Genomic DNA, 14,520 nt, shown 5'->3' with positions numbered 1-14,520 from the left:
CCCTTGATGGAAATCTCCGTGGGCAGGAGGAGCCGAGCGCCCGGCGCTGCCGCCGGCCCGGAGCTCCCGCACGGGGACACACCGGGGCCAGCGCCACGTCCCGGGGCGGCAGCAGCAGCGTCGGTACCGACCGGACCCCCCGGCTGCTCCGAGGAGCCGGGTCCTGCCCGCGGACGCGGTGTCGTGCCGGGGTGGGCAGGATCCGGGGCTGAGCCCCGGCTGGGGTGGGCTTGTTATTTTTCTCCTTGAATCCCTGTTATTTTTCACAAAAAAAGGAAAAAAAAAAAGGAAAAAAAAAGGAAATAAAACTACAGCTGCAACTCGCCGCGTGAGCGTGGTCCGTGGGGGGAGCGTCCTCCCGCCTGTCGCAGCGCTCCGGTGTCACCGTGTCCCCTGGGGAGGGGTTCCCACCCAGAGCAGCGCCCGGACGCCCCCAGCGTGGGCGCATTTTGGGGTGTCCGTCACAAAACAGGCAGCGTGCAGTTTGCTGGAGGGATACGGGGGTGAGGTGGAACCAGTGCAGGGGGTGCCCGAGGACTGGGAGTTACTGGTGCGTGGCTGCGCGATGCCCAGTGCCCGCATCCTCCAAACCGGAGATGGAAAGACAGAATGGGGTGAAAATGGAGCTGCACAAAAGCCACCCAGCAGATTTTCAACCGATGTGATGGTCTCAGTTGGTTCAACGCTTGAGCTCATGGAGACTCTCCCATCTCACTTCCCATTCAAAGTCACTGTTCTGTTTTCCGTTGCAGATCTAGTTTCAAGCTGCGCTTGCCCAAAGGTGATTTGGGTGTTTGTAGCCCCATTTTGTTCCCCTTCCTGAATTTCTCGGCCTGTTGCGATATCCCCGGACCCCGTTTGGCTTCTCTCCACTGCACTGGGGACAATGGTGTCCCCAGGCTTTTGCTCGTTTGGGGGACAAATGACACCTTTGCCTCCTGCGGTGACAATTTTCTTTGCTTTCCAGCACCGAGCTGGTGTGAGAAGCCACTGAGGATGGATCTGCAGGGACAGGGGACAAGGGACCATCTCGGTGTCTTGTCCTTAAGGATGGTGGCATTGGCGTTGACCAGATGTGCAAGACGAGCGTGTGCAATGGACACAGCGTCTGTAGATCCTGGCGGGTGACAACGTGCATCTGAGGATTCCTATGTCCATATTGCAGCTGGGCAGAAACACCAAAAGTAAAACCACAGCCAAGCGGTGCCTTGAGCCCTCGCGTGAGCACCAGGGACACGCTGGGGCAAACGCCGGCTCCTGTCACCACGTGAAAGCTCCAGGTGGACCCTGGAAGCGGTGACACCAACAGGAGCTTCTCCCGTCCAGCTGAGGATCATCCTCCGGGCTTAAATCCACGGCCTGGGCGCTCCCGAAATCATCTCTCAAAGGGGTCCTGGTTCCCACAGGGTGCTCAGTGGCCGCCACCAAAACTTCCAAGCGCGAGAAGGCGCCCGGAGCGTCTTTATTCACCATCGCACCCACGACAGCCCCGGCTCGGCAGGCGCTTCCGTTCCACACGCAAAACCGCTTCAAGTCCTTTCAAAGAACGAATTTGCACACGCGGTCGTGCGAGGCCCGGGAGGATTAACGTGTCGCCGCAAACGCGCGCGGCCGTCGTTTCAAAAGAAGCGAAACGCCGCTTTTTTTAATTATGATTTTTAGAAAGGCCATTCCAAGAAGCTGCGTTTTCTGCGGGGAACGTCTGGCTTGCACACAGCCGCCCTCCCCGACACCGGGAGCGGGCTGCGCACAAACCGACTCCCTGAATTAGATTTCATGGGAAATTAAAGGCATGAAGAGACCTGTCACAAGAATTAAAGTCTGAACCGGAGCCAGACAGCTTCAAACAGATGTTGGGCTTCAGCGGGAGAATATTTCTTTTGTTTTCCTCGGCGTTTTCCCATACCGAAAGGGAACATCTGTTGGGTGCTCTCGCGGTGCTCCTCAGCCTGGACGATCCGCTGCCAGAAGAGAAGCAACTGGCCACCAAAGCCCTCGTGGCTTTGACGTGTCTCTCTGGGCTCCAACAGCCACAATCTGAAGGAAGAGGTGCCAGAGCCTGGCCCAGGCTGCCCAGGGGGGTTGTGGAGTCTCCTTCTGTGCAGACATTCCAACCCGCCTGGACACCTTCCTGTGTAACCTCATCTGGGTGTTCCTGCTCCATGGGGGGATTGCACTGGATGGGCTTTCCAGGGCCCTCCAACCCCTGACGTTCTGGGATTCTGTGACAACGAAGCTTGGTTGAACCAGGTTGATCGTGGTATCTATGGTATCTATATGTCCTTCGTGCTTGCAGCGATAAGGCAAGAGGAGAACGTTGCGTTAAGACCGGTTAATTGGGAATTAATTCTTTTGCAGCATTTTTTGTGCTCTGGGAGCTACTTCGATAAAGGTCCTGGGGAGCTCTCTACGGTGTTGCCCTGTTACAATAATTTTCTTCTACAAACAAATGTTGTGGCTAAAGATTCCTGATCTTTCCTTTGGTTGTCCTGAGAAAGCGAAGTGGCTGCTGCTGGTCCCGGCTCCTGCTCTGTGGATGAGTTGGGTTTCTTTGTAGGGTGCATCCCAACCGCATCCAGCCACAGGGAGGGGTTGAAGTGCTGGACCCGCTTCTGGGGAGTTTATGGTGTTTCCAGCACTGGAAATTCACGTCAAGAAGTGGCAGGAGATGTGGCCGGGTGGGAAACCCAGGAGCTGCCGCATGGATGTGACACTGGAACTGGGAATGGACGGCTGCACGTTCATAGAATCACGGAATCAGTTTGGTTGGAAAAGCCCCTTGAGATCGAGTCCACCCATAACCCACCCCCGGCACTGCCCCATGTCCTGAGAACCTCGTGTCCGTCTGTCCAGCCCTCCAGGGCTGGTGACTCCAGCACTGCCCTGGGCAGCCTGTTCCAATGCCCCACAGCCCTTTGGGGAAGAAATTGTTCCCACATCCAACCTCAACCTCCCCTGGGCAACTTGAGGCCGTTTCCTCTGCTCCTGGCGCTTGTTCCTGGGGAGCAGAGCCCGACCCCCCTGGCTCCAAGCTCCTTTCAGGCAGTTCAGAGATCAGAAGGTCTCCCCTCAGCTCCTGTTCTCCAGCTGAACCCCCAGGTCCCTCAGCCGCTCCATCACATTGTGCTCCAGCCCCTCACCAGCTCCGTTCCCTTCTCTCCACTCGCTCCAGCACCTCAAGGGCTTTCATGAGGTGATCCCACCACCCCTGGGGCCGCCATTTTGTGTGCTGAGGTGATTTTGGTGCCGCCATTTTGAGCCCTGAGGTGATTTTGGTGCCGCCATTTTGAGCCCTGAGCTGAGGGGCCCAGAACTGCCCCCAGGATTGGAGGTTTCTCCTCCCCAGGTCCCAGCACAGGGACGGTCGCTGCCCTGGGCCTGCTGGCCACACCATTCCAGAGCTGGGTTTGGGAATGGGCGGCCATATCCTTGGGAAATGCACGTTCATCATTTCCAGCCATTCCTGCGGCGACATGATGTTCATTGCTGGGCAATGGCACCGCAGACGGGTGACACCGGACTCTTCACAGGGACACGATGTGCCTGCCAGTCCATCCTGCTCCAGAAACTGTAAAAGCAAAAGATCCAAAACCTTCCTTAAAGGGTGACATTTGTGCGACGAGCCCAGCCTGAAACCTGCATTCGTGAGGGTTTTATTGCCGGGAGCTGGCGAACGCCTCGTTAAGAGCGAACGTCTCGTTAGGAGCGAACGTCTCGTTAAGAGTGAACTAGTGGGACAGCATCTGGGAGCCAGCTTGATGCTTTCCCTGTTTTTGGAAGCCGGGTCGCTCCTGTCACCTCCGCCCGCTTAATTGCCGCCATGTCCACCAAACGCTGCCCCCTCCCTGGGCGCGCTGGCGAGCCGCTAATTGAAACGCCTAATGAGGTCCCCGGGGTCTCCTGCAGAGATGGAGCTAATTAAGGGCCCCTCCGCGGACTCGGCGAGCGGCAGCAAACGAAATTAAGGGTATTTTGAACGTGTTTTTTTGCGCGGGGCCGGGGGGGACGCACCAGATGTCCCGTTTCGGGGTGAGGCTCCCAGCTCCTGCCCAAGCAGCTGCTGCAGAGGCAGCGGCTACACTTAATACATTTTAATTAGCATCATTAAATTCTTCCATTTGCTAATTGTTTTCTCCTTTTGATCCTTTATCCTGCCCAGATTAGCCCTTGGGGGGCGCGGCAAGGCGGGGAACGAGATGGGGGATGCAGATGCTTCTGACAAGGTGAGGACTTTATTATCATCTTGATTAATATCTCCGAGCGTAGCGTTGTCACCGGACCTCAGGACGCCGCGCTATAAACTCCAGTTAAAACACTAAATTAAAAGCCAGATTTGTGTGTCCAGCCTGGTTTTTGGCCATTCTCAGAGAAAGTCACATCTCCGGTGTAGGAAACCACCCAAAACCTCGCTGAAGTTTGGGTATAAATGAGGTTTTATTTCACGCGACGCAGGACGAGCAGCTGCGGCCGCTTCGGGAAGGGACTGAATGGGAATTTCCTCCTTCTGCTTCCCGGTGGACAGAGATAAAAATCCTCAATCCTCCTCCTCTTCCTCCTACCGGTCTGTGTCCGTGTGATTGCGCCAAAGCCAACGCGACGTCCCCATCGTCCCAATCTGCAGGGGTCAGACAAGGTCGCTGGGCCTATTTATCACATTTTAGCCAAAAAAAGCTATTGAAGGAAAACCAGCCTGGCGCGAAGCACCGAGCGCTAAGTCGGTGTCGGCCTCGTCCTGGGTATTTTGGGCAGAATCCTGTTCCCAGATGCATTGTTGTAAATCCAGAGCAACTTGGCCGCCGTTCAGCTTCCAGGAGCGCGAGTGAAAGCGGGACTGGCCGGGCATGAAAAACAGCCTCGTTCGTCTGGTTTAAATCTTCTGTCTCCTCAGAAAGGCAGAATTGAGCTGCCGAGACCGCCGGGATGTATTGGATTGAATAGAGGATGGGAAAAATCACCCGCAGAATCCATGGCGCTCTGCGGCCACGTGGGGATTGTTCCCCGAAGTGCTGTCGCTGCGCGGGACTAGTTCGGTTTGCGTGTCAGATGATGACGTGATATTTTTCTGTGCTTTAGCGTTAAACGGACCGACCGGAGGAGGGAATGAAGCGGTGAGGTTGTCGCGGTCGTTCGGTGCTCAGCAGGTGACATGTCACGCATGGGACAGATCTGGTGGTGCCAGAGCACGGTCTGGAGCAGCTCAGCACCGATAAGTTCCTCCTGGGTGGAGATAAGGCTGTTCTTGACAAATCTATTGATATAAAAGGAAATTAGTGAGATAACAGCAAGGGGAGGTTGGGATTGTTGCTAATAAAGCAAATTGTGGAGACTTGACGGTGTAATCTCTGCACCTGGAAAACTGATGTCGAAGGTTTGGGCAGGACAAGCAGGGGAAAAGCTGGAGATCAAACTTTGTGGCAGGATGAGGGGCCCTGGCGTCCCTGACGTGGCGGGACAGACCCGCGCGAGGTCACTGGGCGGCAGTAACGGACCCCAGGAGCGCCCAGGAGGAACATCTGGAGCTTCTTGTTTGACCAAAGAGGGGAAACAGAACAGTCTTTAGTAGGTAAATCATCCCCAGAGGAAAGGGGTCGATGCTCCTCGGTGCCCCTGGGGAGCCAAAGCTGACGTTGTGCTGCCGGCGGGAAGAGCTGTGGGCGAAACGGACCCAAAACCGGGAGGTTTTGCATCAAAATGCTGCTTTAAACCCAAAGATGGGGCAGTTTTTGCTGAGGCAGCGGCCGGGCCTGGCACACACGATAGACCGGTAAGTCCCGCCCCTCATTTGCATAAACACAGCCTTTGATTTGCATAAGAACAGCCCAATTAGCAGAGCAAAGCCCGCCCTCCCCAAGCCCCGCCCCGATCCACCATAAGCCCCGCCCCAAAGGTCTGCCCCCGATTCTCATTAAGCCCCGCCCACATTCCGACCAAGCCCCGCCCCAGTCCCTCAGCCCCGCCCCTTCCCTCGCCTCGCCCCCTCGCAGCCGTTCCCGCCCCCTCCCCGCTCTCGCGAGATCTCCTCCCGGAAGTAGCAGCCGCCGTACGGAAGCGGGGGCGGGCGGGCCGGTGCGATCGTTGCTCTCCGGTCGCCATGTCGCCGCGGCTGCTCCTGCTGCTCTTCGCGCTCTGCGCCGCCCGCCGCGCCCAGGGTGAGGGGCCGGGACGGGTTGGCATGGGCTGGAGGGACGGGGTTGGGGAGGGATTGCGGCCGGGAGTACCGGGGCGGGGGATGCGGGGGTCGGCGGGGCAGGAGCGGCCGGGACGGCCCGGGATGGGGTCACTGAGGGGCCGGTTGCGCTGAGCCCTCGGGCCGGGGTGGGTCTGACGTGGGTTCACAGAATCCCAGAGTGTCAGGGGTTGGAGGGCCCTGGAAAGCTCATCCAGTGCAATCCCCCCATGGAGCAGGAACACCCAGATGAGGTTACACAGGAAGGTGTCCAGGCGGGTTGGAATGTCTGCACAGAAGGAGACTCCACAACCCCCTGGGCAGCCTGGGCCAGGCTCTGCCACCCTCACCGGGAACAAGTTTCTTCTCAAATTTAAGTGGAACCTTTTGTGTTCCAGTTTGCACCCATTGCCCCTTGTCCTACCGTTGTTATCACCGAGAAAAGCCTGGCTCCATCCTCCTGACACTCCCTCTTTCCATATTGATCCCCAGCAATGAGTCCCCCTTCAGTGTCCTCTTGTCCAGCTCCAGAGCCCCAGCTCCCTCAGCCTTTCCTCACACGGGAGATGCTCCACTCCCTTCAGCATCTTTGTTGCCCTGCGCTGGACTCTCTGCAGCAGTTCCCTGTCCTGCTGGAACTGAGGGGCCACAACTGGACACAAGATTCCAGGTGTGGTCTCCCCAGGGCAGAGCAGAGGGGCAGGAGAACCTCTCTGACCTACTGACCACCCCCTTCTCACCCACCCCAGGTCCCATTGGCTTCCTGGCCACAAGGGCCCAGTGCTGGCTCATGGTCACCCTGCTGTCCCCAGGACCCCCAGCTCCCTTTCCCCTACACTGCTCTCCAACAGCTCATTCTCCAACCTATACTGGAACCTGGGGTTGTTCCTGGGGTTTGTGGGGGCTCTTGTGGGGCGGGAGGCGCCAGGGGGCCCCTGTTGTCACCAGCCCGTGTCCCCCACCTGTGTCGCCTCTCGGTTCCCTGTCTCGCAGTTTCCTTCCCCTCGGGGCTTCACCAGCCGAGCAGGGACAGCCCTGAGTGACTCTTTGTTCACCGACAGCTGCACCGAGCCCGGATCAAGCAAACACCAACGGTGCCAGGGACGCCACGCAGAACGCAGCGAGTACCGGGCAGGAAAACCCTCCGCAGCAGCAGCCGAATGAGTCTGGAGCAAATGGAGAGACACACTCAGGGGTGAATCAAAAGAATGGGGAAGGCCCCGGAGGAGACGCGAGTAACACAGAGGTGACAGGTACGGGGGAGAAGAGCACAAGTGTGTCTGGTGGCAGCGAGACGCAGCAGGGCAGCCAGAGTAATGGTGGCCAGGGCAGCAGCACCAGCACCAGCTCCCAAACCAAGAATGGAGGTGGTGGTGCTGCCGGCAGCCAGGGTAACGGGCAGAGTGGTGGCGCCGGTAACGGAGGCAGCAGCCCCAGTGGGCAGGGTGACAACCAGAACACAGGTGACAGCCACAGCCCAGGCAACAGCCAGAGCCTGGACACCGGGCAGAGCACAGGCACCAGTCAGAGCAGCAATGAGAATGGCGAAGACAACAACCAGAATGGCGCCAGCCAGGGCAACGGCCAAGGCAGCAGCGGCACAAACCAGGGCAGTGACACCAACAACCAGGGCAGCAGCACCACGAACCAGGAGAACGAAGGCAGTAATGGCAATAACCAGAGCGAGAATGGTAACGGCGACAGCCAGACCACGAATGAGGGCACTGCCGACGATAAACAGGATGAGAACAAGGGCAGTAACACTGAGAAACAGGACAAGAACCAGGGTGGTAATGGCAATACCGTGGACAAGAACGGAGGTGCTACCAGCGATAACGAGGACAAGAACCACGGTGGTAACAGCAATAACAAGGATGAGAATGGAGGCACTACCAGCGATGACAAGGACAAGAACCAGGGTGGTAACGACAATAACCAGGAGGAGAACCAAGACGGTCACACCGATAATGACAACAAGAACCAGGATGGTAACGCCAATAACCAGGGCAGTGACACCGAGAACCAGGACAACCAGGGGAATCAAGCAGACTCGGAGGGAAATAAAAACACGTCACCGCAATCAGGTTCCTCCGCTGCGCATGGCAACGGCTATTCAGACAACACCGGAGGCTCCAAAGAGGAAGAGGATGTGGGTGAGGACGGCGGCGATGGCAGCGACGGTGCCTCCTTTACTGGGGAGCAGGAGAAGAGCGTCCCCTCCGTCCCCAGGGCCTCGGCCGAGAGCAGCCACTTCTTCGCCTACCTGGTGACCACGGCCATCGTCGTCGCCGCGCTCTACGTCGCCTATCACAACAAACGCAAGGTGAGCAACTGTGATCATGACATCCCCCCGGTCACCGCGTAAACCGGGACCCGCCGGGCCAAAGAGTCTTCCCCTTGCTCAGAATTTTCCCGTTGCCCAACACCTCCCGCTCACTGCGCGATGCAGGTTTGGTTAAAATGAATCCGAGCCTTTTCCCAGCAACTTTTGGGGTGGTTGTAACTAGAAAGGGGTCGAATCTCCGCATGAATTGTGTGGCCGTGGCTCTAGGAGTTATTCTCAGAGGTGAAAAGGAAAATACGTGTGAAGTTACCCCATGTTTTTGCACCAACATGGAGTTTTTTGTAGCAGGTTGCAGATTTGTCCTTAAATAGCCCTATGCAGGAGGGAGGCAGCTCAAACGGCGTAACCGGCGTTTGCTGGTTTTGGTTTTTCCTCCTCTAAAGCTCTTTTTGAGGTAGGAAAAGAGAATAAATAAATTCTTATTGTTTTGCGTGTTAGGCAAACCTTATTATTTGCATTTCTTTGTTTCAAGTGTTATTTCAAATGAAATTGCGTCATTAGGAGGGGGGAGAAGCTGCTAGTTAGAAATCGCCTGTGTTTAAAGTGAGAAAAAGCTGATTTATTGGTTTCTGTCCCCACATTTTGTCCCCGTTTCTCTCTCCCAAGATCATCGCGTTTGCGCTGGAAGGGAAAAGGTCCAAAAGTGGCCGACGGCCCAAATCTGGCGATTACCAGAGACTGGATCAAAAGGTAAGAAATGCCCCCAAACGGCTGTCGTGGGGCCCGGTATGTATTATAAACACAATATATCGGCCTTTCACGTTAGGAATGGTCACAAAACCCCAACTTGGTTGATATTTTTCACTCTTGGTCTAGAAACAGGGATTTTTTCCCCCAAAATGGAAGCGCTAACACTGAAAAACAACAGTAGAAATAACACGGGGCTGAAGTTTGAGTCTTGAGCTCTGAATAGTTTCTCGCCAACTCAAATGACTTGTTTTAATTAAGTTTTTAGTGGGAGAAGGGTGGGATTTGCAGGGAAATTCCTTCATTCTGCCCCTTGAAACTTTTTTCACCCCTTGTCCTTGAAGTCAGAAGCATCTGGGATTATTTTGTGCAAGAAGAGGATACAAATGTCGCTGATATTTGGGGAATTTATTCCTCGTTGGGAATTCCCTGACGTGTCCATGAGATGCAGCGAAGCAGCTCGGCCGGTAGAAAAGCCTCATTTTTCAATTGAAATCTCATCACAAACCCTCAAACCCCGACGCTTTGTCCGAGTAGAAAACCAACACCGAGCTTTCAAATCATTTAAACCTTCTTTATCCCCTTTCCAGATCTAGATTCCTCTTTGGAAAGCCAGCGGGATCCCGGTGGCTGGCGATGAAGACACAGGAGCGCTGGGTCACCCACTCAACGTTCGGGTTCAGACACCAGGGGGGAAAGGGGAAAACGCTTTTGTTTTGCACCCGCACCTTGATAACGTTCAACTCTCACTTCTTGAAACGCTTTTCTCCTTCCCCACCTGCTGAAGATGAACTTTATGTTCCACTCGGGCCTCCATGACACGGGAAGAACGAATCCCCAGCGCTCGGCGGAACTTTTGTGTCCGAATGAAATGAATTCGCCGTCTGCTGTACTGACAACTCCTCTTGAGGGGGGGGAACCAAACACCCGCCTGCGAAATGAGCCGCTTGACGTTCCCTCTTCCCCCCGTTGTATTTGGAGGCGAAAGTTCAGAGCGCGACTGATTGCACTAGTTGAAAAATGCTCACCGAAGACCTTCTGATTTAATTTGATTGGTTTTCTTTTTCTCTCTCCCTGTGCTGGCAACGGCGCTCGAGTTCAACGTCTCGATTCCTTTGCTGTGGACACGCTGGAGCTGCCCTTGGGTTGTAGCTTAAACCTTCCCCACCCGCCTCTTCTGCTCCGCTTGTGTCTTTTCGCTCCCAAACCCCCCGAATTCCGAGGTTTGCACTAGAGGTGATGGTTCCGATACTGTGAAGGGCAGGGGAGGTTCGATAAGCTTGAAATTGCCGTTGCAGACTCGGCCTTGAAAAATCGCTGCCCTGCCCCTCGCGAAACATCATTTTGTGGGTGTGTGAGATGTGCGGTGGCCCTGAAGCGCTTGCGATGAACAGAAATTGCGGCTTTTCAAATGCTTTCCTCAAAAATTGTGTTTGGAACCGCTGGCCGAGCCCCGGCGGGTGTTGCCAGCGACACAGCCGCCACCTTTTCCACCCATGAGTCCCCACGGGGCCATTTCTGCGCCTCCCCAGCAGGTGACAACACCAAGGGCTCGTTTTCCCACCAACACAACCTCGTTCTGCTCCCCGCTGCGATTTCGGGGAGTTTGTGGTTAAACGTCACACTCAACCAGAGCTGGGCCCTCCTGGTTGTATTTACACCTGCAAAACACCTCAATTCTCAAGTTACAAGTGTGAGATTGTTTTGATTTTTGTCATTCTACTCCAAATAAGCTGATTTGAGAGGGGGTGTTTCTCAAATAACCACCCACCTCCTGGCTTTTGTTGTCGTTTTTTTCCAATACGGGCAGAACAAAGTTGTTCCGAGGCCTCCGGAGCTCTTGGCACAGGCACCAACTCGCCACAGGAAGAACCTTTGACAAGGACAAAGACGGCAAAGCTCCAGCTGTGTTTTGATTTTTCCTAACACTTCATTCCCCACAAAAGAGGAGAAAAGGAGCTTGATGCTCTCCTAAACCAAAAATAAATACAAATCCTTTTTCCTGTTAAAGCACAAAGAGCAGAAAAAAATCTGCCTTTAAATAGCGTTCGCTGTTTCCATAGATAAACTTTTCCCATGCTAAAATTACTCACGGGAGCTATTTTGGAGAATGGGAGGGGGAAAGAGAAAGGAAAACAAGTCAGGGAGCAAAACCCTTGGGCTGAAATGTGCCTTGTGGAAGGGAAACGAGACTCAGCGGGTTCGGGGATCCTGCACTGATTTACATGCGGGGGGTGGGTTTTATTTAATGCCAGCGCGGGGGAAATGAATTCCACTACACGCTTCTGAGCCACACACACCGGAATTTTAGAGCGTACGCACTGTTTTCCTGCTTTGTCCTGTATTTTTTTTTAATTGAAAAATAATTTGTGAAAATTTTTTATTTCACTTTTCTATCTCGTGATGGTTTTCGAAGGCTTTTCGGTCTCTATCATCCCCTGGTGCGTTGGGAATCGGCTGCGATGGCACCACAGCGAGTTCTCCAGATGGCGGAGCGGGACCCTCACGCCTCAGACACCCTCAGGTTGTACTTTGAGGAGAGAAAGAGCCAAACCCGGGGGGTTTCCCCCCAGAAATCTCCTCCTACCCAGCAGCACATTCCCGGCGCTGCTCGCTGGAACTGCCCCAACTGGGTGAAACCTCCAGAGGTGACGCCACGTTGTTTGGTGGTTCCAGGATTTCGGTTCATGTGACGCATCTCGAAGGGGTCGGGGTGCGCGGAACCTTTTCCCTTTGGCCGCGGGACGGGTTCTAGTATCGACACGTGGGGTTTGTTGCCAAACTTGTGTACTTTTAGAGCAGCTGCCTCGCCGGTTTGAATCAGCAAATTGTTCTCTGCTGCAGTGCAATGCGAACTTTGAAGGATCAGAATTTTTATATTACTTTGTTTTTCATTTTTTTTCTGTGTGGTAAAGTCAATAAAAGGGTTGAAAAATTAAATAAAGCATTGAGTTTTCACTTCTTTTATGTATCTGGTGTGTGTTCTTCGCACGGTCTGCTTTGAAACCCGGCAACAGCAGCGCGGGTTTGTTCCTCTTTGTGCCAAAAAACGGCGGTTTAACAAAACCAGATGTATTTAAGCCAAGCATGGAGCTTTTTCTGCTCTGTTTCCACATGCAAACTCCGTCCTCGCGTGATTAATGCTGCAAGCGGAAAGAGCCGAGCCAGGCTGAGCGGATTTGAGAGGATTCCAGTTTGCTTCACGCTCCCCCAGTTCCTCCTGACCAGTTTGGCTCCTCGCTCAGACGGTAGCGAGCGGGGTTTGTTTAGGACCTGACGTTAAACCCGAGTTTAAATTGCTCTTTGGATCTCTCCTGTATTTCCCCTTCCACCCACAGGGAGGCTCTGGGGAGGACGCGGATCCCAGTGACCTCTGAGCACCAAACTGGGAGAAACTGGGACAGGCTGGGGCGGCACCAGGGATGTTGTGACCGGGCGCAAAAGGGGAGGAGGAGGTGGCGTGACCGGCAGCAAATGCCGCAGGCGCCACCAGGCAGCGTCTGCTGCTTCCTGCGCTGAAATAAACTTTCGCCTTTCCCCCATTTTTCTCTAAAAGGAGAAAGTCCAGCCTCGTGAACTCTCCTCCCACTTGGCCTCGCACCAGCGGCCGCAGCACGGCGACGAGAAAGGGCAGAGGCGCTTGTTCTGTGAGCGGGGAGGGTAAAAGAGGCTGAAATAGAGCAGAGAGCAGAGCTGGGACTGAGGGGTCGGGTTTGGGCCCCGCCGCTCAGGGCTCAGCGTGGCGGCACCAAAATCACCTCAGGGTTCAATGTGGTGGCACCAAATCACCTCAGGGTTCAATGTGGTGGCACCAAATCACCTCAGGGTTCAATATGGTGGCACCAAATCACCTCAGGGCTCAATGTGGCGGCACCAAAATCACCTCAGGGTTCAATGTGATGGCACCAAAATCACCTCAGGGCTCAACATGGCGGCCACAAGGACACTAAAATCACCTCAAAACACAACATTTGAATACTCCTCCTCCAAAAAAATAATTCCTCAGCAGTGGGATGTTAAACAAGGCCTGTGGGAGAGGAGCCAGGAGCACCCTGGGGTGAGGTTTTGGGGGGTTTTCACCCCAAAAATGAATCCCACAGCTGGGGCTGGTTCTGTTTAATCTCCTTATCAATGATCTGGATGAAAGGATCAAGTGCAGCCTCAGTAATGTCACAGATGACACCGAGTTGTGTGGAGTGTTGATCTGCTGAGGGCAGGCGGCTCCACAGAGGGATCTGGCCCAGCTGGATCAATGGGCCAGATTGTCTGAGGTTCAACAGGCCAAGTGCCGGGTCCTGCCCTTGGGCCACAACAACCCCATGAACGCTGCAGCTGGGGAAGAGCGGCTGGAAAGGCCCTGGGGGTGTTGGTGCCAGCGGCTGAACATGAGCCAGCGTGTGCCCAGGTGGCCAAGAGGCCACCAGCATCCTGGCTGGTACCAGCGCTGTGTGGCCAGCAGGCCCAGGGCAGCAACCGTCCCTGTGCTGGGACCTGGGGAGGAGAAACCTCCAATCCTGGGGGCAGTTCTGGGCCCCTCAGCTCAGGGCTCAAAATGGCGGCACCAAAATCACCTCAGGGCTCAAAATGGCGGCACCAGAATCACCTCAGGGCTCAAAATGGCGGCACCAAAATCACCTCAGCACACAAAATGGCGGCCCCAGGGGTGGCGGGATCACCTCATGAAAGCCCTTGAGGTGCTGGAGCGAGTGGAGAGAAGGGAACGGAGCTGGTGAGGGGCTGGAGCACAAGTGTGATGGAGCGGCTGAGGGACCTGGGGGTTCAGCTGGAGAACAGGAGCTGAGGGGAGACCTTCTGATCTCTGAACTGCCTGAAAGGAGCTTGGAGCCAGGGGGGTCGGGCTCTGCTCCCCAGGAACAAGCGCCAGGAGCAGAGGAAACGGCCTCAAGTTGCCCAGGGGAGGTTGAGGTTGGATGTGGGAACAATTTCTTCCCCAAAGGGCTGTGGGGCATTGGAACAGGCTGCCCAGGGCAGTGCTGGAGTCACCAGCCCTGGAGGGCTGGACAGACGGACATGAGGTTCCTAGGACATGGGGCAGTGCCGGGGTGGGTTATGGGTGGACTCGATCTCAAGGGGCTTTTCCAACTCAACTGATTCTGTGATTAAAATGAAAATTCTCTATTTTTCCGCACATGGAGTTGTTGGGTTGAGTCCTTGTCCGACTCTTCCCACAAGAAGATCAGAGCATCACTCCGCTCCATGTGTTTAGGATGGACTCCAAGAGCTCTTTGACCCCCTTGCCCACGTCCACCCTGTCCTGAGGGTGCTATGAAGGTCTCAAAACTCTTTTGTTCCTCCAGGTAGA

General features: G+C 55.1%; 1 protein-coding gene across 2 annotated transcripts; it reads left to right on the top strand.

The window, feature by feature from the left end:
* Positions 1 to 5,914: 5,914 nt before the first annotated feature.
* TGOLN2 (trans-golgi network protein 2) lies at positions 5,915 to 12,285 on the top strand. Of its 2 annotated transcripts, none has more exons than XM_080360402.1 (4): positions 5,915 to 6,149; positions 7,228 to 8,489; positions 9,117 to 9,200; positions 11,614 to 12,283. In XM_080360402.1, the coding sequence occupies exons 1-4, from the start codon at positions 6,092 to 6,094 to the stop codon at positions 11,731 to 11,733; spliced, it is 1,524 nt and encodes a 507-aa protein (XP_080216528.1). In that variant the 5' UTR covers positions 5,915 to 6,091; the 3' UTR covers positions 11,734 to 12,283. The 2 variants fall into 2 exon arrangements, with proteins under 2 accessions (XP_080216528.1, XP_080216529.1); XM_080360403.1 differs by having other exon boundaries at positions 5,919 to 6,149; positions 9,788 to 12,285.
* The last annotated feature ends 2,235 nt before the right edge of the window (positions 12,286 to 14,520 follow it).

This window comes from Nesoenas mayeri (genome assembly GCF_963082525.1).
Source record: "Nesoenas mayeri genome assembly, chromosome: 27".
Taxonomy (NCBI): Eukaryota; Metazoa; Chordata; class Aves; order Columbiformes; family Columbidae; genus Nesoenas; species Nesoenas mayeri.
This window is presented reverse-complemented; position numbering and strand designations above follow the sequence as displayed.